At 46.3% G+C, this 21721-nt stretch overlaps 1 protein-coding gene across 1 annotated transcript in view; it reads left to right on the top strand.

Moving 5' to 3' along the window:
- PIN4 (peptidylprolyl cis/trans isomerase, NIMA-interacting 4) overlaps window positions 1–21721 on the top strand; it is an 83565-nt gene that overhangs the window by 53689 nt on the left and 8155 nt on the right. The window contains exon 3 of the mRNA XM_078663799.1: window positions 8171–8290. Within this exon, the coding sequence (XP_078519925.1) occupies window positions 8171–8290 (120 nt within the window). The remainder of the gene's footprint in view (window positions 1–8170; window positions 8291–21721) is intronic.

Genomic DNA, 21721 nt, shown 5'->3' with positions numbered 1-21721 from the left:
TACGGAAACGCCCTCTACGCAGGAACAACAACCAAGCTCCTGAGACGGCTACAACTCATCCAGAAAGCCTGGGAGACGGCTACAACTCATCCAGAAAGCCTGAGCACGACTGGTCCTCGACATCCCCCGACACAGCCACATCACCCCCCACCTGAGAGACCTACACTGGCTCCCCATCAACAAGAGGATAACCTTCAAACTCCTCATCCACACTCACAAAGCCCTACACAACGCCGGACCAGCATACCTCAACGAACGACTCAGCTTCTACACCCCCACCCGCAGCCTCCGCTTAGCCAGCCACGCCCTCGCCACGGTCCCACGCATCCGGAAAACGACCGCCGGCGGCAGATCCTTCTCCCACCTCGCCGCCAAGACCTGGAACACCCTCCCCACCAACCTTCGACAAACCCAAGACCTGCCGACCTTCAGAAGACTTCTCAAGACCTGGCTCTTCGATCAGTAGCGGCGTCCCCCCTTCCCCAGCACCTTGAGACCCTCACAGGTATGTAGTGCGCTTTACAAATTCCTTGATTGATTGATTTGCGCTGCCTCGATAAGGAGCAGCGTGATAGAAGATAGTAACTGAGAGCTCCTGCCGCCCGAAATAACTTTAGTGCAGGTATTGTTAGTCCTGGAGTCCATTTGACATTATCCTTGTGTCAACGATAGGACTTAGGTGTGTTTGATTACCTGGATACTCCCGGACTTGCTGCCCGTAGCGTTTAAATAAATTCATACACGTAAGAATGATTTCATTGGTGTAGCAAGAATCTACTTTTTTAAGATACGTGCACTTTAGTGTTTTGATGTGCTTGATTGTTCAGAAGAAGTATTAGCTGAAATAACAATTGTGTACAGCATAAGTTTGTTTGTATTTTAGTACTGAGGAATATTTTATCATTGTGGCTTGTTTAGTTTCATGTATCTCCTTTTATTCTTTATCGTATATGTTTATTATATTGTATATGTTTATTATATTGTAACAGGCACCTATTTTCATTAGCTAAATTTCACAATAGAAGGGAGTTGCTTTAATTTACACCGAAAGTTGGAGGTTCTGCTAAAAATGAGTAGGCGGAAAGTAATTTCAGGGAAAAGCGTAGTAGGAACCCTAGACGCCTTCTTAACAAGGGCTGAATCGGTTCTTAATAATGAAATTTTACTAACAGAACGCAGGCTATCCCTGGAGCCCCTAACGTCACATGGTAGGCTCTCTCTCACTCCTGCCTTTCCCGAAGCTCCATCGATCTTAAATTAGGTTACACCGCAAGATCGGTTGAGTGAATCCTTAGTTGGAGTTCCAGTAACATCGAACATTTCAGTTTCCTCTATGTCTGTGGAGCAGGAACCCAGCCCAGTTAAACCTAAATCAAGAACTGGAGGGCAGAAAGCTAAAATGAAAACGAACCACCCGAAAAAACTCACCTGCTGTAGTGAGGAAGACTCGGGGTGCCTTGAAGCCAAAAAACCTTTGACAAGCACAACTAGGAGAACTAAGGATGCTGTCCCCTCTGCGGGTGTTAGCAGCGAGGCCAACTCTCCTATTTGTTATCAGAACAAGGCAGGGTCATCACCAGGTAGCAGATTAGAGGGAGATGTTTGGGGAGGCTAGAAACTATGATGACTACCCTAATAGGCCCTATAATCCAGAAAATAAGTTCTGTTGAAAATAGGCTGTCTAAATTAGAGAAGTTGATGGTACATGCCCCTCCAGAGAAATCAACAGTAATCTCTAATGAGCTTAAAACCACAGTAACCACGGAAAGGGTAAGAGCGGGACAAGACAGAGAAGGAGGAGCCCCCAGTGTCAGGCAATCTTCCATCAGTAGGGCGCCTGATAAGAACTGTTCCACTAGTTCGAAGATCGCTAGTATAGATCCTGCAGTTCCCAGACAGCTGTCTTCTTGAACAAAAGGGCCCCCTATCTTGCAGAGAGATAATAGACAAGAAGATAAGACTCTGCAGGCCTCAACTGCCCTGAAGAAGCTCCACTGGCTCCCAGTGAGGGAACGGATTTCTTTTAAGGCCTTATGTATTACACATAGGGTCATGCATGGACAGGGTCCGGCCATTCTGAGGACCTTGATTAGGCCCTATAAGGCCCGGAGAGACCTGCGCTCAGACGATCAGAATTTAGCTGAGATCCCGAGAGTCCGTAGATCCAGGACCGGGGGTCGTCTCTTTTCTCTGAACGCAGCTAGGCTGTGGAATTCGCTACCCCCCCCCCCCCCGCTGCGACATGAACCCAACCTGCTGATCTTTAGAAGGAAATTGAAGACCTGGCTTTTCAGCAGAGTATAAAGCTAGATTTATACAGTGATGTAAATAGCTCCTGATCCCGTCGCTGTGTACCCTCTGGGCTCCATACAAGCGCTGGGATGCTCCTGAGTAGCCATGCGCTATATAAGAGTCTGAAATAAAAACTCTCCCTACCATTAACCTTCCAGCGGAATCTACCCCGTACGTAGTGATCTTGGGGAGTGTTCCTGCTCTTCCACCAGGGAAGAGCGAAGAATATGATCAGCTCCTCAATAAAATAAATCACTGGTTCACACACAACACTACTGTTGGCCCGTGCATACTTAATAACATACTTATGGCACGTATGGTTAATTGGATTGGGGGCTCACGTAAACAAGGGACTGGTGACTGTATTATCATAAATATTGATAATCCCTACACTGCTGGTCGGATACTTTCTAGGGACTACAGTCTTACCCCCTTAGTGGGCTCTGCCATTAAGATTTTACCCTTGGGCTATTTTTATAGGCCGTTTAATAGTAGGGACAGGACAGCAGTTGGCATGGGTGAACCTTTAGTTGGGGGTGGCCAATTAAGGCCATATCCCAGCCACCACTCCATTCCCCAGGTTCATCCATTGTTATCTGTAGATAGGCCGTTTGGCCCTGTCTATAGATTGGCGCTAAACAACAGATTTGACACCCTGACTGGTATGGAAGAATGTGATTGACTGCGGGGTCCAGATTTAGCAGGGCCTGAGCAGGCCGCATTGTCCCAGGATCTCGGGGATGTAGTAGTAAGGTCTCCAAGGCTGTCTCCTAATAACTTCTTATCCTGGAATATAGCGGGGTTGGCAGCTAAGCTACAGGATCCTAGATGGGTAGCTTATGTTAAACAATTTTTGGTAATAAGCCTACAGGAAACGTGGTCGATAGACTGCGATCCTTTCCTGGAAGGCTATAAGGCTTTCTTTGTCCCGGCTAGACCATCTCTGAGCGGGAGACCCAAGGGTGGATTAGTTACGTACATTTCCGTGGCTATTAACTGCAAACTACAGGTAATGACCATTTAACACCAGGTATCCTGGCGAAAATGGCCCATAAGGGGGGGCTCGAGCTGGGGAATTGTTAATTTCTATAATTTATTTTCGTCTTCGTCCGAGTCCAGTAACTTAGTTGCTCTTGGAGATGCTATAAAACAATCTCTGAGCGAAAGCCTACACAGTCTCCTGGTGGCCGGTGAGCCACTTACGGCTTGTATGTCTGAATTAGGCTGCCTTCATATGCACGGTTTCCACTTTGAACATTCTGTTCAAGGAGAGCTGTTAAACACTATGATTAATGAATTAGATCTGGTGGCCACGATGTCTTTAACTGACCCGCGTACTAACTTTCCCCGTGCCCACATTGAAGGGTTACGGTAAGGGGTTCTTTATTGACTTTATCTTAATTTCGTCCTCTTTACAGTCATCTGTGAATAACTTCAAAATTCTAGGGAGTGAATTTAGAGACCATAATCCACTAACGCTCTATCGGACAGGTCCACTGGCAGAAAAGGGTGGGGAGGCACCAAATTAGATCCTATTGCGGCCAACTGACAGGGGGCGTAGATTAAAATGGTCACAAGTAACTCCAGAAATAATTTACGATAAGGTTAAAACAGCATGTGCCAATGAACTGTCCCTCTGCCTAGAGCCCTCGCCAGCAGAGATCTTAGACGCTTACAAGTCTATTTCTCTCAAGGTGTCTGCGCTTTTATCTGCCCCAGCAAGAGGACATGTTAGGTGTGGTCCCAGATGGTTCGACTCCCACTGTTCTAAAGCTGCGAAGAGGTTGAGGGAAGCTATGACACATAAACCCAGAATTCAATCTGACGTTATATATTGTCGTAGGTAATATAAAACAGCCCTCACTATTCGAAAGGGAACACTAAAAGATGAAGCATGGAGGCAGCTGTTGGAATCCAGCACCCTCAGAAACAGCTCGAAGTTCTGGAGCATTGTGAATAAACCACTGTTTACTCAGGAAGGGGGGGGCATGAATCACACATAACTGAGGAGGACTGGGTAGTACATTTTGAAACCATGTTTGATTGTCGGCCTGGGCATAGTGATAGGGATTCTTATGGCACTCAGGAGGTAGTAATAAAATTTGAGAGGGGCGAAATCCTGGAAGGTATAACAGGTCTAACTGCTGGAAAAGCACCCGGTCCGGGTGGGATTCCTCCAGATCTCTTTGTCTGATCCCTCCTTTTGGGCGCCGATACTGGAGTCTGTATTTAACGCGGCAGAACAGTATGGTTGTCCTCCGTCATGGGCAACATCTACTATAGTTCCTGTTTTTAAAAAAGGCGACAGAAATAGCACTCAGTGTTATAGACCCATCTCATTAATAGACTCTGTGGTAAAGGTGGTAGGTAGGGTCCTACTTCAGAGATTATCATCCTGGGCAGAGGACAAAATGATTTTGTCGGAAGTCCAGTATGGTTTTTGGCAGGGACGGTCTACTGTAGCTCAATGTCTTAATTTATTTCTGATTTTGAGCAAGTATACGGTTGCACGCTCTGGAACCATTCACCTTGCCTTCATGGATTTGTCATCAGCATTTGATTGTGTTAATAGGAAGAAGCTCTAGCAATCCATGGGAGTGGAGAACAGTATCATTAATTTTTTGGAGGACTTGCACAAGTCCACTAAAGCCAATGTTAGATTTTCACAGGATCTGCGTGTCACAAGGGATTTTCATATCAAAAAGGGAGTCTGGCAAGGTTGTATATTGGCTCCTTTCTTAATTATTGTTTATATTAATGAACTGGATAACGCATTAAGGGCAACAGGTGTTCATTACCCTAGTGTAGGACGGCGGGGGATTCCCGTCCTGCTATATGCGGACGATGCCGTGCTCATATCCAGGACTGAAAAGGGGCTACAAACGCTTTTATCTGCTTTCTCGAGTTTTATGTCAGACCGGGATCTGGCAATTACCAACTCCAAATCATATGTCATGCAAGTGGGGCACTTGGGTAAGAAGAACTTCCAATTTAGAGTGGGAGATTCCAGGATTCCCCGTACTAACGTGTTTTCCTACTTAGGGGCCTGTTTGATGGCAAGCTTAATTGGGGCCCTTTGCTACAGAAAACAAAAGGGGACCTGGTTAGGGCGAACTCGGCAATCTTCAATTTTGCATCCAAACTAGGGAAAAAGCCTACTGGAGCCATGCTACAAGTGTACCAGGCGAAAAGCCTGGCCATAGCTTTGTATGGCAGCGAAATATGGGGATATAACGCAGGTCAAACCCTTCAAGTATTGGAAAACGACTTTTTGAAAAGCCTATTATGTGTTCCACGGGGTACATCCAATTTAGTGGTCCATGAGGAGCTGGGGGTCCCTTATTTAAATGGTGTGCTTTCTTTGCGACCCCTGTCCTGTTAAAAAGTTGGCTGAATATAGATCTCCCTCTCACCCACTTGATTATAAGAGATTGCATGGCCCTTGATAACTCGGCTCGCATTTCGTGGCTGAGCTATGTGAAGAGAAGCTTTGCAAGGCTAGATCGGGGGCACCTATTTAACAACCCCGAATGCATTGTGAAGAAGGATGTGGAGGCAATTAAGGTAGTCTTTCTGTCGGAAAGGAATACGGAAAGGGGAAGCCAAGGAGGTTCAGAAATCTAGTGTGCAGACATATATCATGCTGAAAATAACCCAGAGGGCAGAGCGATACTTTATGGGGTCCCTGTCCACACATGAAAAAATTCTATTAACTAGGTTTCGGCTGAACCTTTTTCACCTCTTGCTTTCCAGACCCAAATGTTTTACTAGAGGCAAGGTGGCAGCTCCCTGTGGCTGCGACGAACAGTCTCTGCCGGATATGTTGCATTTTATGTTCCAATGTAACTTTTATGATTTCCCTTGTAAACGATATTTGGTCCCAATTTTAAAAAGAATGAATTTTAGACAGGCTCGTCCCGTATTGGTGTACCTGCAATTACTGAAAGAGGACTGTTTATTTTTTATAGTGGGTTTTTTAAAAGCTTCTGTTAACTCCAGGAACTATATGGATCAATAATGAATGTTTTCCTCAGGTTCTTAATTATTTATTAATTTTATTGCTGTTTTGGTTGTCATCATAACACATGTACTGTCACTTAAATCGTGTTTATGTTGTGTAAATTTTATGGTTTGAACATCAAACCGGATAAAGTTTTCTTGACTTGACTACTCATCTTATTTCAAAACACATCTCAGATAAAAGAAGGGATTACTCAATTGGACGCTCCTAACTGCCAACCTCCAATTTTAGACCACACCAGATCACTAGAGATCATGCTTGACAAACATCTGAACATGCGTACCCACATTAATACCACAGCAAGAACTAGAAATAAAGAATATCTGAGGAAGACCGCCACACCACAAAGTTAAAAAAAATCAGTTTACACCTCAGGCGCAGGGTCCCACTGCACCCCCATTCCATCCAGGGGGTAGGGTACCCCTTCCCTGCCCCCGTTATATTATTTTTAATTTATTTATTTATGACCTAGGGATTGAATTCTGAGATGGCGGCCTCACCTGTTCCTTCAGGTTGTGGCCAGTCAATCACAATGTGTGCTTAAGCTCGCAGATTCACTGCAGGGGTTCTGTGGTGTGAAATATACATACATTTGTAACCTTAGTTTCTTCAAAATTCCCAAGCCCACCATGTTGCTTCTCCCCCACCCCTCTTCCACAATATGTTCATCTTTTTTTTTGTTTTTAGGTACCCATTTTCATACTGGGGTTTAAAATAGCACTTTCACACTTTAAAAATTAAATCCTAGCCCTCTTGGAGTGGTAAATAAAAGGAAAAAATACCCACTTCATTTTGTAGGTGGGGGCTTGCACGTACCTACAAAATATGGCGGCTGTGTATTTGTTTGTGTTAAATAGCCATACTGCACAGGAGCTGCTATTCTGTATGGCATGGCTAAAAACGTTTGGCAAAGCCAATAGATCTATTAGGCAAGTCCTCTTGGCATTGCCAATGCTGGTTTCTGCTAGAATTAACTTCACCTTCTGCAATGAAGTTCTAAGCATTAGTAATCCTAACTGTCTCTCACATTCCTCTTCAGAGGCATTTATTAATGCTGTTTTGTCAGCAAGGAGAATACTACTTCCAGCCTTTAAAGAAATATTCAACTTCCCAAGTGATGCACTGTTAAGGTTTCCAAAATCCACAGCCACCTCTGTCTCCTCTCACCTTCCTCTGACAGCATGCCAGCTGGCTCACTGTGCAACACAGACCTTTCTAGACAGAAAGATCAGTTGTATTGAGGGGCTCAGTTTCAAGACAGAGGCATTGTTTAGACAGAGGTAATAGTTTAGTGAAATGGTTTCTCTGAATTTTATGTCCTATAAACTAGTTTTTCCATGAAATCCCATATAATTACTAGTGAGAAGTGAAGAATAAAACGTTGAAGTAAACCAAATTAAATGTTAACGAAGTAGATATCTTGGCTCCCAGCATTTAAGTGCAGACCTGCTGAGACTTCAAGGGTTCAGAGGGAAGGCATATGGTTACCGCCTGTGTCAAAGGTAGACAATGGATACAAAACTTTAAACAAATATATTAAATAATGTAATAGGTTTGTATAGTGTACATTTAAACTTTTTTCTACAGGCCTAAAATATTATGTTGATTAAGCATGACTAAGAAAAGTTGTAATCAAGAGAAGCGCAATCTCTGGATGGACCTGGAGGGGCTCCATTGAAACACAAGAATGAATATTGTTGTCAAAAATTTTTAATTTGAAGGTTTTATTGTACCTCTAAAACTCCAAAACGAGGTGAATATCGTCATGATAATACCCAGTGTCAACAAAGTGATGGATGCTGTGCATGAGTAAAAATCTGTTAAATTGTGTTTTCTTGTACTGCTATTGCTCCTTAGGTTCGACACATTCTCTGTGAAAAACATGGCAAAGTAATGGAGGCCATGGAAAAGCTGAAGTCAGGAGTACGATTCAGTGAAGTGGCAACACAGTATAGTGAAGACAAAGCCAGGCAAGGGGTATGTATTCATTATCCTCACTAAACACAATTGGAATACATAGGAAATTGGGTTATTGGTTGAGGGGGGTGAAACCCATCCCAAGCAACAACCATAATCCTTGTCAGGGTGAAGCGCAAAAGTCAGTAAATTAACCTGTGCTTAACCCTCTGGTATCTTGGTACAAAGCAGTCAGGCTTAACTAACACAGGTGCTTGGTAAAGTATTAATGCAGCACACAAGCAGTAATGAAGTAAAAACACAACAAAAATCCTAAATCAAAATGAGAAATATAGAGTATATTCTAACAAACAAAATAACACTAGAACAGCAAAAATCCAACCAGTAGAACCAGATATATGTAATTTCAAAGTTTTAAGTAAGTAGTGCCTAAAAGCACAAAGCGCCAACTGTGGATATCTGGTCGCGCTGGACAAGGATAAAGTCACAAGTTTAAGCCAACTGTAAAGGATCCTGTGCAGGCTGGGCACAGGACAAATTTTGGTCCGCTGGGAGTTGTACCTTGTGTCCTTTTTGTGAGGTCTGTGCAGGGTTCTTTGCAAAACTTTGCGACTTTTGGCATCGGTTACGTTGAATCTTGCAGCTGTAAGGCGAGACTTCTTGCTTTGCATCGCTTCCCACCTGATTTGATGGACCTTTAGTTAGGCAAGGAAGAGATCTCTCTGATTCCAGCCAAGGGGATCAGGGACTCACACCAGCAAAGCTGAGCAGGTCCAGTGCAACAGGACCGCTGAGCAATTTAAGGGAGGCCTGTTGACCTTTTGCCCCTGTAGCTCAGAACAGGTCAGCCAACTGACCCTTGGAGTCACTCGGGTTGCCTGGGATCAAAGAGATGGTCCAGTACTCTTTCAGCAAGGCAGGCTTCATTCTGCAGAGCAGTCTTTTTGGGAGCAAGGCAGGCCTCTGGCAGCAGTGCAGTCCTCTGGTAGCAGTGCAATGCTCTAGTAGCAGCAGGGCAGCCCTGTCGGGGTCCAGACAGGCCTGAAGCAGTAGAAAAGTCCTCCGGGGAACAAGGCAATCATGGAGTCTTCCACAAGTCTAGAAATGTACTGAACAGGTATTCAGAGGGTCCAATATTTATACCTGGTGCCAGTTTGTGAAGTGGGGTAAATATCCTGGCCTACCTCCCACATCTAGCTCTGGAAAGGTCTTCTCGTCACCTTCCAGGCTCAAAGTAATTTGTGGTGGCAAGTGTTCGGTTTCTTTGTGTGTACTGGATGGAAGTCAGTTTGAAGTGCAAGTGGGTCATGGAACAGCTCCACCCCCACTCATCCTGTCAGGAAGGCACACCTGCCAACACCTAATCCCTTTTGTCACACTGTTTGGGATGAATATACAAAGCCTAATCATGTAACACAGAACAGTGGCAGAGGCACAAAATGATTTATACAAGAAAATGCCAACTTTCTGGAAAGTGTAATTTTCAGAATTGTGACTTTAAATCTGACATTACCATTAAAGGTGATTTTAAAATACAATTAGAGTGTAAACAAAATTTCTACCTGCTCCCAATCAAACGTTACCACTTCTTAAATGTAATAATGCAACCCAATGCTATCCCATGGGAGAGGTAGGAATGCAGCAGTGAAAAACTAAGTTGTGAGTTTTTCACTACCAGGCCTGTAAAACTTAAACCCACATGCCCTACATTTTGAATACAATGCATCATGCCATGTGGCCCTATCAGGCATACCTTAAAGGGTGACTTACATGTCTTATAAAGGATGGGTTATTTTGCCAGGTCGAAATGGCAGTTTCTAACCAAACTTTACTACAGGCTGCAGTGGCAGGACTGAGACATGTTTTAAAACGTGGGTGGCACAATAAGTGCTGCAAGCCCACGAGTAGCATAGCATTTAGTTTACGGGCCCTGGGTTCATGTATTACCACTTTACTGGGGCCTTACAGGTAAATGAAATATACATATTGGATACAAGTCAATTTTACAATGTTTGAAGGAGTGAGCACATGCAGGTTAACATTGGTTAGCAGTGATAAGTGCACAAAGTCCTAATGCCAACAAAACCCAGTTCAGAAAACAGGAGGGTTGAAGGCAAAATGTTTGAGGGCGACGCTGCAGAGAGGACCATGTCCAACAGAATACATCCACGTTGTCTGATGCATGTGAGTCTGAAAAGAAAAGTCTGCTTCTATCTCATAATCAAAACTTTAATTACTGTAATACACAGTCCTATAAGAATACTCCGCTTCTATGTGAACGGTTGTTAGAGCTGAAATATTTTTGTGCCAAGGAAAAGGCGGCATGGGGGCAGTCGTGCCCTAGTACCACCTTTATCGCCTGATCAGATGACCGCGTGAGTGTAAAAGGAGTGCTGCCAGAAATAGACCTAGTGAGGCTGACCAGGAGGCGAGGCAATCGCTCACACTGATTACAGCAGAGGGAGATTGATAGCCAAGAGATCTGGATCCCAAGCCCAGCCCGGAGATGTCCAATGAAGGGTCAGTATCGCATACAGATGGGTGCCGGTGCCCCACCCTATCCAGTAAGGAATCCCTCCACAGAAGGAGGTCGGGGCACAAGGGTGCCCTTAGCAGAAGCACACTACTAGGCATGAGTATGGCCAATGATTGTTACCATGGGGAAACCCAGACAACAACACTCCAGCAGCACAACAAATTTGACAAATGCACCAGGGCGACTCCTAAGATACCAGACAGGTCGAGGCTATTGGGGATTGCGCAGAACATCAGATTATCCAGGAGCAAATCTTCCAGATTTAAGGAGTGGACCTGGAGGTCAGGCTGCTCAGCTAAGACATGAGAATAATTGCAGAGAAAAGTCACAGAAGCTGAAAATCGGATCTCCAAAGCACAAAAGACTATGCAGATAATGATATGACCGATATAACAGTAGCTCACTTCAAACTTTAGGTGAAGGATGCAGAGGAAAAAACTCAAGGGAAGAACCTACGCTTTGTCAGAATGCCAGAGGAAGTGGAGGGCTCTAGTTGTCAGACTTCCTAACTGCTTGGCTATGATACTGGATGCCCACTGATTCACTGTCTACCTGCTTTGTGATCAAGAGGGCACACTGACTGACGGTCTGGCCACCCTTGGGGCTTCACCGAAACCATTGATTTTGCAATTCCAGAACTATGCTGACAGGGACAGGGACGGTCCAAGTTGACACCGACCTAACAATAGACTCAACTCACATTTACAAAGACTATACTACGCGTGTGCTGCAGCTTTGAAGATACTACGCAGCAGTAAAACAGAAGCTGAAAGCGATGCAGTTCACCTATATGTTAATGATCTCAACACAATTAAAAGTTACACACAAGAAGTATTGCAACAATCGTTATGGGATTGGCTCAAAATATGAAGACCAGGACATGGAGACTAACACGTGAGGCTGCTCCCAAAGGAACAGAGGGTGCACACAGGACTGGGCAGATGAAGGAGCGCCCGAAATCGTCGATTATGGAACAGGAAGGAATAGGATAATAAAAAGGAATACCCTATCGGTGACATAGCTCAGATGGTGGCGAGAGTGGCAGTGAGATACATGACATTGATGAAACAGGCCCAGAGATAAACTCACACTGACTTCAGACCATGAAGTTTATGGACTTGTCAGTATACATTCAAGCTTGTGAACTGATTTATATTGGGCCATGGAACCAGAATGGGGCTGTTACTTTTGCATATCTGAAGCATGTTAGCATAATAAGAGTCTACAGAGTTCAAACAGGGTCGGTAGTACAATGATATCCTTGATTTCACTGCATTTCTCATCTGTCAGGGCCTCCTTCCCCTCAACATATGGTTACGTCATTGGGGCGCTATGTTGACCTGGGTAGATTTGTGGTGGTAAAGGGGAAACTGGGGAAGGTCAACTGGTCCACTGCATTGGTTTACAACCCTCTAAATTAATAGAAGAAACAAAACACTTACCAACATGTTACTACATTCTCCAGTGGGACATACAATAGTGGGGTATGACTTTAACACAGTCATGGCTCCTGAGGTCGATACTGACAGCGTCCAATCCCATAAATCTACCCCACTAGGCACATTGGCCCGGACACTGACCCTTTCAGACATATGGCTCCTGCTATTTACAAATGCTGAACAGTTTACAGTCTACTCTGACTCCATCATCCCTTGTGTGGCCATACAAAAACTGATGGATGCCCAAATCCTTTCCCGAGTTTTAATCAATCATGCCTTGATATGGCTAAAACTAAAGTTAACGGGTAGCAGGCAGCCAGACTATGGCGAATGGGTGCCTGGTGGCTCTGTGGTGTCGAGTTCGACAAATTTCTTAGAAAGCCGATTAACTACTACTTCAAACTTAATAGTCTTCTCAGTCTAAGGGTGGTACCAGGGTAAGAACTCGGATCCCAAAACGACTTGGTGTCATGACTGTTAGGATTATGGACACCAAATTGAAGACCCTAGCTGTTAAAACAAAAAGAATGCCTCTAGTGCACCTGCAGTAAATGCAGTGGTAAGTCTCCAGATGGGATCACAGGTGGGCCCTGACTATGTCAAAGAGCTCACTGAGGCAACTATAGTCATAGAGGGTGGGGTGATTATAGAGCAGCAGATTGAACGCTGCCCCGGCCAAAACGCTCGTTTTTGCCGCCATTGCCTGGTGAGGGAGCCACGAGACACGCCCACCTCGGTCGGCCCCACCCCTTTCTCCAACTCCCAGAATCTTTACCATAAATCATGAGTCTCGGCTGGAAGCGCAGCGGACGAGTGCAGCGGGCGCGACGATGGCGCGCCGAAGGCGCGCTTAAGGCAAGCTCGTCTGCGCTCGTCCGCGACCAGGACGCGACTAGCGCGGCCCACTCTGCTCAGATCCTCACGAGGCCTAGGATCTCTACCCCGCTCTACACTCGTGAGACCTTGCTCAATCTGAGAGAGCATACGCAGGAAGGTCATCTTACTTTTGCCGACACGGCCTTTCCAATACATGATTTCGCGAGTAGGGGTCTGCTCCTGGGAGGACTTCTCAATGTTAGATCCCTGCCAAAACACGCCAATGAAATTCAGTTACTTATTGAGAACCATCACTTAGATGCTCTTTTCCTAACTGAGACGTGGACCCACGCCGACTGAGACATCGAATTAGACTGGGCCTGTCCTCAGGACTACAAAATTCTGCATCTTCCTAGGCCCAAAGGCCGCGGTGGTGGAGTCGGTATTATCCACAGAGCTTCCTGGCTAGTTAACATCTTAGACATGGACCCGGTCGCTGGGACCGAGATGCTCGGCCTATCCATAGATTGTAACACTGGAGCCACGTTCACGGCCATTATTTGTTATTGCCCTCCAGGGATCTTTAACTCCCAACAACAACAACCGCTACTCACCACCCTCACAAATATGGCGACCTCCCACAACAAGCTAATAATTTTAGGTGATTTTAATCTCTGGCCGAACGGTAGTCTGGACAACGGACTGCACAATCTCCTGCTTTCTTGTGAAAGCGTGGGACTCCACCAATTGGTCAAAGAACCAACTCACATAGCAGGTCACCGACTCGACCTTATCTTCTCCACCCCTCAGTTAGTACACCTGAACGACATCATGCCTATGGGCTGGACTGATCACGCTCTTCTCAAATTCCACATTATCAGTAAAGGACCCAGACTGCCGGCACACAGCACCGCCTCAGAATTCTGGTAGAGAGACTGGAAAGCTCTGGAAAAGCTGAGCTCTACCGGTGCGGTGTTCCACGTAAGAGATACTTTCTCTCCCGCCAACCCGGTAGAGGACAACTACGAGGCCTTTTGCACGATGATTTCCTCCACGACCGACTCTCATGTTCCCCTAAAAAGATGCAAACCTAGGTGCAGACCATCAGCCCCGTGGTTTGACGACTCTCTGAAAGCCCTCAAATCAACCTGTAAACAGGCAGAGAGGAAATGGAGGCAAGGTTACTCCGACACAAATAAGTTACTTTGGAAAAATAAACTCCGGGAATACAAAATGGAAATTGTTAAACGCAAATCTACCTACTTCTGCTCCACTATACTTAATGGTGTTAACAGCTCTAAAAGCATTTTCCAGATTCTAAACAACCTCATCCACCCTGAATGTGCCAAAAAAACTATCCCTCCCACACAAGCACTCTGCGATAATCTCGCACTGTTCTTCAAGGATAAAATTGAAACCATTATCCACAACCTGAATGTCTCCCCCTCATTGGAAAATATCAACGGCCCTGGGACTGTCTCCACTGACACCGACTCGGTGAACCTAGGGAAACTACCCTCGGTATGCTTGCGGGACTTCCCCCCCATTTTGGAAGCGGACTTTGAGAGTCTGGTGCATGGGATCACTTCAGGCTCCCCTCTCGACCCTTTGCCCCCTAAAACCTGGAAAGCTTTTAGAGCAGAACTTTTCTGCACCCTTCGCAGGATCTGTAACCAATCCCTGCATTGCGGATTTGTTCCTACTCCTTGGAAGCAGGCTCTTATCACCCCGCTGCTGAAAAAACCCTCCTTAAACCCCGAGTGTTTACCAAACTATCGGCCTATATCTCTCTTACCATTCCCGGCAAAGGTTGCCGAGCGCTGGGTGAGCTCTTGTCTCTCTACACATCTGGAGCAGAATCACATCCTGGATGACTTTCAATTTGGCTTTCGTCCAGCCCACGGCACCGAAACAGCTGTCCTCACGGCCATGGAGGATCTTCGTATGCGTGCAGACAGGGGCCAAGCAGTAGCTTTGATCTTACTGGACCTGTCTGCCGCATTCGACACGGTCAATCATGTGATCCTGCTGAAAAGGCTAAAGGAGGCTGGGGTTGATGGCACTGCCCTGCTCTGGTTCCAGCCCTACCTGCGGGACAGGAAGCAGGCTGTGTCCCTTCCTCCATATCAATCTGCCTTCTCCCCAGTGCCCCATGGGGTGCCCCAGGGCTCGTCTATCAGCCCCATTCTTTTTAATGTTTACCTTAAACCTTTGGTCACACTGATAAAATCCCATAGGTTAAAAGCCATAAATTACGCGGACGACACCCCATTCTCTCGTGGGAGGTGGAAGAATCGATCCCTATAGAATCGTTTCATGAATGCCTGAGAGACACTGCTGGCTGGCTGCACAAAAACTCTCTGCAATTCAACTCTGCTGGAAGTCGGATTCCTCGCCTGTTCCCAACCGAATTCTGGCCCCCGGAAGCCCCGGAAAAGCCACTGCCAGTCACCAATGTCCGCAACCTGGGTGTCATGTTGGACAACAAGCTTAGCATGGAGACTCAGGTGGCGAAAACAGTTTCCACCTGCTCTGCCCTGCTGCGCTCTCTACGCAAGATCATGCCACTCCTCCCCGCACAGGCCCGAGCGTTAATAGTCAGGTGCACTATTCTTAGTCGCCTTGACTATTGTAACGCTCTGCTGCTCGAGTCCCCTGCTGTACTGTTAGATCAACTCCAAAGGATTCAGACGGCCGCCGCCAAATTAGCCCTTGGCTGGACTAGGAGATCCTCGGCCACAGCGGCCTTAGCCGAGCTGCACTGGCTCCCGCTGAAGCAACGAGTGGCTTTCAAAGCACTCTGCCTCGTGTTCAAAGCACTGCATGGAGTCGGGCCCAGACCCTTGCAAGCTATGTTCACTTGGTACACCCCCACAAGAGCTCTTCGCTCAGCCTCAGCCTACCTTGTCACAGTACCTAGATTCAACAAGGTCAGAACTGGGGGTAGGTCCTTCAGAGTCGCAGCTGCAAAATTATGGAATAGACTGCCCCTGGACATTCGCCAAACATCGCAACTCCTTCCTTTCAGGAAACGTATCAAAACTTGGCTCTTCCCCTAACTACCTACGATGGCTACCCGCTCTCAGTTCCCTCCTACTTTCCATCTGAGGAGCAATTTCTCTTGTCCAGCGCCAGGATACCTGCAAGGTGACAGCCGCGCTATACAAATGTTTTAAATAAATAAATAAATAATATAGTTGCCCTGGCAGTCTGGCCCAGTAATCTGGAGAAATATAGACAGCAGAGATAATGGTGCCAGTGTCACCATGGTTACTGAGCAACTGGTGTCGTGAAACCAGTACTTGCCTGTAGATACCTATACAGTCCTCAATGTTGATAATCAGGCAAAGGAACCACCTATTGCGTTGGTGTCCATAGAATGGGTAGAGGTTACTGGCTGCAAAAGGGTGGTGGTATCTTCTGCAATTCTTGTACAGTGTCTACTTGGCAATGAAATGGAGTCCTCCGCAATGGCTGAGGTAGAAAGAAAGTCACAATCAGCCATGCTGGGTATACCTTACTGGGTGTGGGTGTAAAAACAACAGCACTGAGTGGAACTCCGGGTGAACAAGAAGTGTTGGAGCCTGACATTGTGGACCAACCTTCCAAGAGAGAGGGCAAGAAGTCTTGGAAACCAGCTTCTAAACAGACACCGGATCAAGTCTCCTCTCCTCAGGGAGAAGACTTGTCATCCCCAGGAGAAACTGAGCCCCAGGAGCTTGGGCCTTACCCGGCAGAACTATTGGGCCCAGGGGGCCCTCTAGGGAAGATCTGTGCCAGGGGCAAAGAACCTGCCCCACTCTTGAAGACCTGAGACAGCAAGCTGCTGATCAGGAAAAGGGAACTATTGGGAGTAAGTACTCCTTTACACTGAGGTCAGAGACCCTAAACCTGGTGCCACTAGGAAAGTGGTAGTGCCTCAGCAGTTTAAAGAGTGTCTTTTTACATTGGCCCATGACTTCCCCCTAGCTGGGCATCTTGGCCAGACCAAAATATGGAGTAAGTTGGTGAACCACTTCTACTTGTCAGGTATGTTCTAGAAGGTGACAGAGTTTTGTAACTCCTGAGCCTCCTGTCAAGGCAGTGGGAGGACAGGTGGCCACCTGAAGGCCCCCTTAATTCCACTTCCAGTGGTTGGGGATCCTTTTGAAAGGGTAGGGATTGACATTGTTGGCCCCCTTGACCCTCAAACAGTATCAGGAAACAGATTCATACTAGTTGTAGTGGATCATGCTACCAGGTATCCTGAAGCTATTCCCCTTAGAACTACCACTTCCCCTGCAGTGGCTATGGCTCTCCTTGGTATCTTTATCAGGGTGGGTTTTTCTAATGAGGTGGTATCAGACAGAGGTACAAACATTATGTCTGCTTACCTAAACACATGTGGGTTGTGTGTGGAGTGACGTACAGGTTCACTGCCCCATATAATCCGCAGACCAATGGAATTATTGAAAGGTTAAAGAAGACATTGAAATGTTTGATTGGTGGACTTCCTGAAAAATTCAGGAGATGGAATGTATCACTACTATGCTTGCTTTTCGCATACAAGGAGGTGCCACAGAAGGGAGTAGGGTTTTCACACTTAGAACTTCTGTGTGGTCATCCTTTAAGGGGACCATTGTGTCTTGAGAGAGAAAGGGTGGGAGAAGCCTCTCAAAGAGCCTAAACAAGATATTCTGGACTATGTGCTTGGCCTTCGTTCCAGAATGGCTGAGTACATGGAAAAAGTAACCACCCAAGGGCACCGCAATCTCTGGTATGACCAAACATTTGCCATGGTGGAGTTCCAACCAGGGCAGAATGTGTGTGTTTTTGAGCCTGTGGCTCCTAGGGCCCTTCAGGACAAATGGACTGTGTCCTACCCTATCCATGAGGGAAAAGGGGAGGTCAACTACCTGGGGGTCCCTGACATTTGCAGGAACCCCCAGGTGGGTCATCCATATAAACCGCCTAAAACCCTGTCATGACAGAGCCGTAGTGACCATGCTGATGGTCACAGATTAGGATCAGGAAGCAGGGAGAGAACTTCTCCCACAATTCTAAAGATGGGTCAGTTGATAGAGTGGTCTTGTCAGATGCCATATAGTGTTGGGTCTGGATGTTTGCACTTTGTTTTTCTTCAAAGAAGTCTTTTACAGTCTCGAGGTATGTGACTCCCCTTTTCGGTGATAGTGCACAAGGGCATCGACTCCATTGTTAGATTGTTTTGTTTTTTCCGCCATCGAATCCGGATGTGAATTGCTGCACTCCGTTTTGACACAGCTTCTCGGGTTCCTCTCAGTGCGCAATCCATTTCCCTCAACGGAATTGTTTCTCGAGCACGTTTTCGACTCTCCACGTATCATATCGGTTCAAGTCTTCGATCGGAAAATTCGTGGAGGGCCGTTGGGCCTAACCGTGTCAGGCCAGCTCGCAGTCGATGAAACCGGCTCCATTTAAATTCTGTCCCGGGAGTCACGCAAAATTTCCGCGCACCGACTTGCAGGAAGTGTGCAACTTGTGACTATCCCCGGAACACGACGAACAGGACTGCAACACGTGCCGATCTTTTTGATCCAAGAAGATGCTCCGTGACCTTTGGGCTCAACGTCACGAAGCAGCTCCGCACCGGACATCTTTGGAGAAGATTCCGACCATGAAGAATTTCATGCGCAAAGGGCCGAAGAAGAGGAAGAACACATTTCCGTGTCCGAAGCCGACATGGAAGAAGTTCAACTGGGTCACCGTACAGTGAGTACTGATAATCCCCCGCCCCAAAATATGCAGAACAAAAAAGCTCTGGTCCTTCCTCTGCCTTCCTGCCAAGGTTGGCACCGAGAAAAAGTTTCGAACGCCCTGCCTTTGGGCCTGGCATGAAACACACATCGAAGCCTTCCGGCTCTGGATTGAGTCAACCTCGTTCGGGCACCGAACCGAAACCTTCGACACTCATATCCAAGCATGTCATTGTGACCATCCCTTTGGCACCGAAACCTAAATCTTCGGATCCAAAACTCTCTGAGCCAAAACCTTTGGTACCGAAAATACTGTCGCCTAAAGACAAACAGTTCCTCCCCTATCCAAGGAGCCTCATTTTGACATTCTGCCTTCCAACACGGGACTGAAACAGAAAGCACTGGTGATTAATCCAAAAACTGGACATATTCACGTAAAATTGCCAGTTAAAAGCAAGACAGAGATTCAGGAAGATTACCACATTCCACTTAAAAGGAAAAATGTTGGTACTAATTCCTCTCCTCCTCCTATTACACCATCTTCCCCACTTAACCCAAATTTGTTAATTACACCTACAAATTCACCACAACCACAGTCACCTGATCACCAAGACGATGGGGATGTACCAGAGGACGTTACTCCTAATCCATGGGAGGACCACAACACAATTCCTAATACATATAATGATCCGGATCTGTACCCTTCTAAACCCTCTCCACCTAAAGACAATATAGGGTACATAGTTACTCAATAGGGCTGCTGAGTGTCATGGGGTCCAACTTCATAAAGAGGCCCTTGAGGAGGATTTTCTCTTTGAAACTTTAAGTTTCTCTCAAAGAGCAACACACACTGCCTATGCTCAAGGGTATGCTCAAACATGCAGACAAAATGTTCAAAGACCTTGTGCGTGCGAGGATTGTCACACCCAGAGGAGACAAAAAATATAAGCCGGCACCGACAGACCCAATCTACATCAAAGGTCCAGTTCCCTTCGACTCCCTAGTGGTCTCTAACGCTTGCAAAAGAGCAAACTCTCAAACCACAGGAGATGCCCCTCCTCCTGATAAGGAATCCAAACTTATAGATTGCTCTGGCCAGAGAATAGCTGCGCAAGCAGACACTCACTGGTGTATTACTAACACCCAGGCTCTTTTAGCACGTTATGACAGAGCTCATTATGAGGAGCTCGAAAAATTGATCCAATTCTGGCCAGACGAACAGAAAAATAATACAAGGCGGAAAGCTGATTTCTAATACATCCATTAGATGTGCTTTAGATGCAGCTGATACCGCAGCTCGCGCAGTTAACACTAGCGTTATTTTGCGAAGACTCGCCTGGCTCAGAATTTCAAGGTTTAAACCCAAAGTCCAAGCCTCCATTTTAAATCTACCCTTCGATGAGGAACACCTCTTCGGCCCGAGATGAAGGCGGACACAGAGGTTGCAAAATTTATGGGGGCTTTGCAGTTCCCTTGCAATCAGGGCTCCTTTTGCCGCTCCTTTTACAGAGGGGCTCAAAAACATATTCTGAGAAAATCCCTCCGCCTCCTACAAAGGCAACAATCAGTCACCCTCTTCCAGAGTTTACTTTAGAGGAGGATGTAGTGGCAATAACGGCATGGGAAGAGGTAGAGGTAACTCAACACATACTTCCCCTGCACCCAACAAACATTGACTTCCTTCTTCCACCCCCCCCAATCATTCCACACCTGTCGGGGACGTCTTTCTCAATTTCTACTCCTCTGGAATACAATAACTTCAGACGTATGGGTTTTACAAATTATCCAAGCTGGTTATTGCCTATAGCTTAATGACACTCCCCCACACATTTCTCCAAGATCACACGTCATGGGAGCATTTGAACCTTCTCAAACAAGAAGTTCTCTCTCTGTTGAAGAAAGGAGCTATAGAGCTAGTCCCATTACAGTATCAAGGAACCGGCGTATACTCCCTATAATTTCTCATACCCAAAAAGGACCGCTCTCTCAGGCCTATAGTAGTCCTCAGAGACCTAAACCTGTAAATCCAATCAGATAATTTGCACATGGTAACACTCCAACAAGTGCTCCTTCTCCTTCAAAAAGGGGACTTTCTCTCTACTTTAGTCCCAAAGAACGCCTACATGCATATTCCAATACATCCCTCTCATCGCAAATACTTCAGGTTTGTGGTAGCGGGACAATATTACCAGTTTAAAAGGCTTCCATTCAGAGTCACCACTGCTCCCAGAGTATTAATCAAATGCCTAGCAGTAGTCGCAGCTCACCTACGAAGACCACACATTCACGTCTTCCCATACTTAGACGACTGGCTCATGAAAGCCAGTTCACAAACAAACTGTCTACAACACAAGCGCAAAATTGTACAGCTGCTCCACGATCTTGGATTTCGAAGACCCATCTCCAACCCTCCAACACACAAACATACTTGGGAGCCACTCCCGATATACGAAAGGCTCTAGCCTGTCCCAGTCCAGCCGGAATCCGCAACATTCAGGCTCTAATTTCACAATTTCAGCCCCACCAAAACCACTCATTACCGGTTTGGGTATTCTTGCAGATACTAGGAATGATGGCGTCTTGCATCTTAATAGTACCCTATGTAAGACTTCAAATGCATCCACTTCAGGAATGCTAAGCACGTCAGTGGATTCAGTCTCTGGGTCAGTTATCAGATCTATGTTGGTGGACGGCCGCACTCATTGCTCTCCGCATTGGTGCAATCCATAAAACCTTTCCAAAGGACGGCCCTTCATCGACCCAGTTCCACAGACCGTGCTAACAGCGGACGCATCGCTTACTGGTTGGGGAGCTCATCTCCAAGCACACACAGGGAGTCCACAGCAAAAGCAGCTTCACATAAATCCTCTAGAGCTGCTATCAGTAGTTCTAACACTCACGGCCTTTTAGGTTGTCCTTGTACGCAAAGTTGTCCTGAGCTGTACAGACAACATGACAGCCATGTATTCTATACAGAACGGGGGGG

This window comes from Lissotriton helveticus, chromosome 10 (genome assembly GCF_964261635.1).
Source record: "Lissotriton helveticus chromosome 10, aLisHel1.1, whole genome shotgun sequence".
NCBI lineage: Eukaryota > Metazoa > Chordata > Amphibia > Caudata > Salamandridae > Lissotriton > Lissotriton helveticus.
The sequence above is the reverse complement of the archived record's forward strand: the minus strand, read 5'-3'. Positions and strand labels throughout refer to the sequence as shown.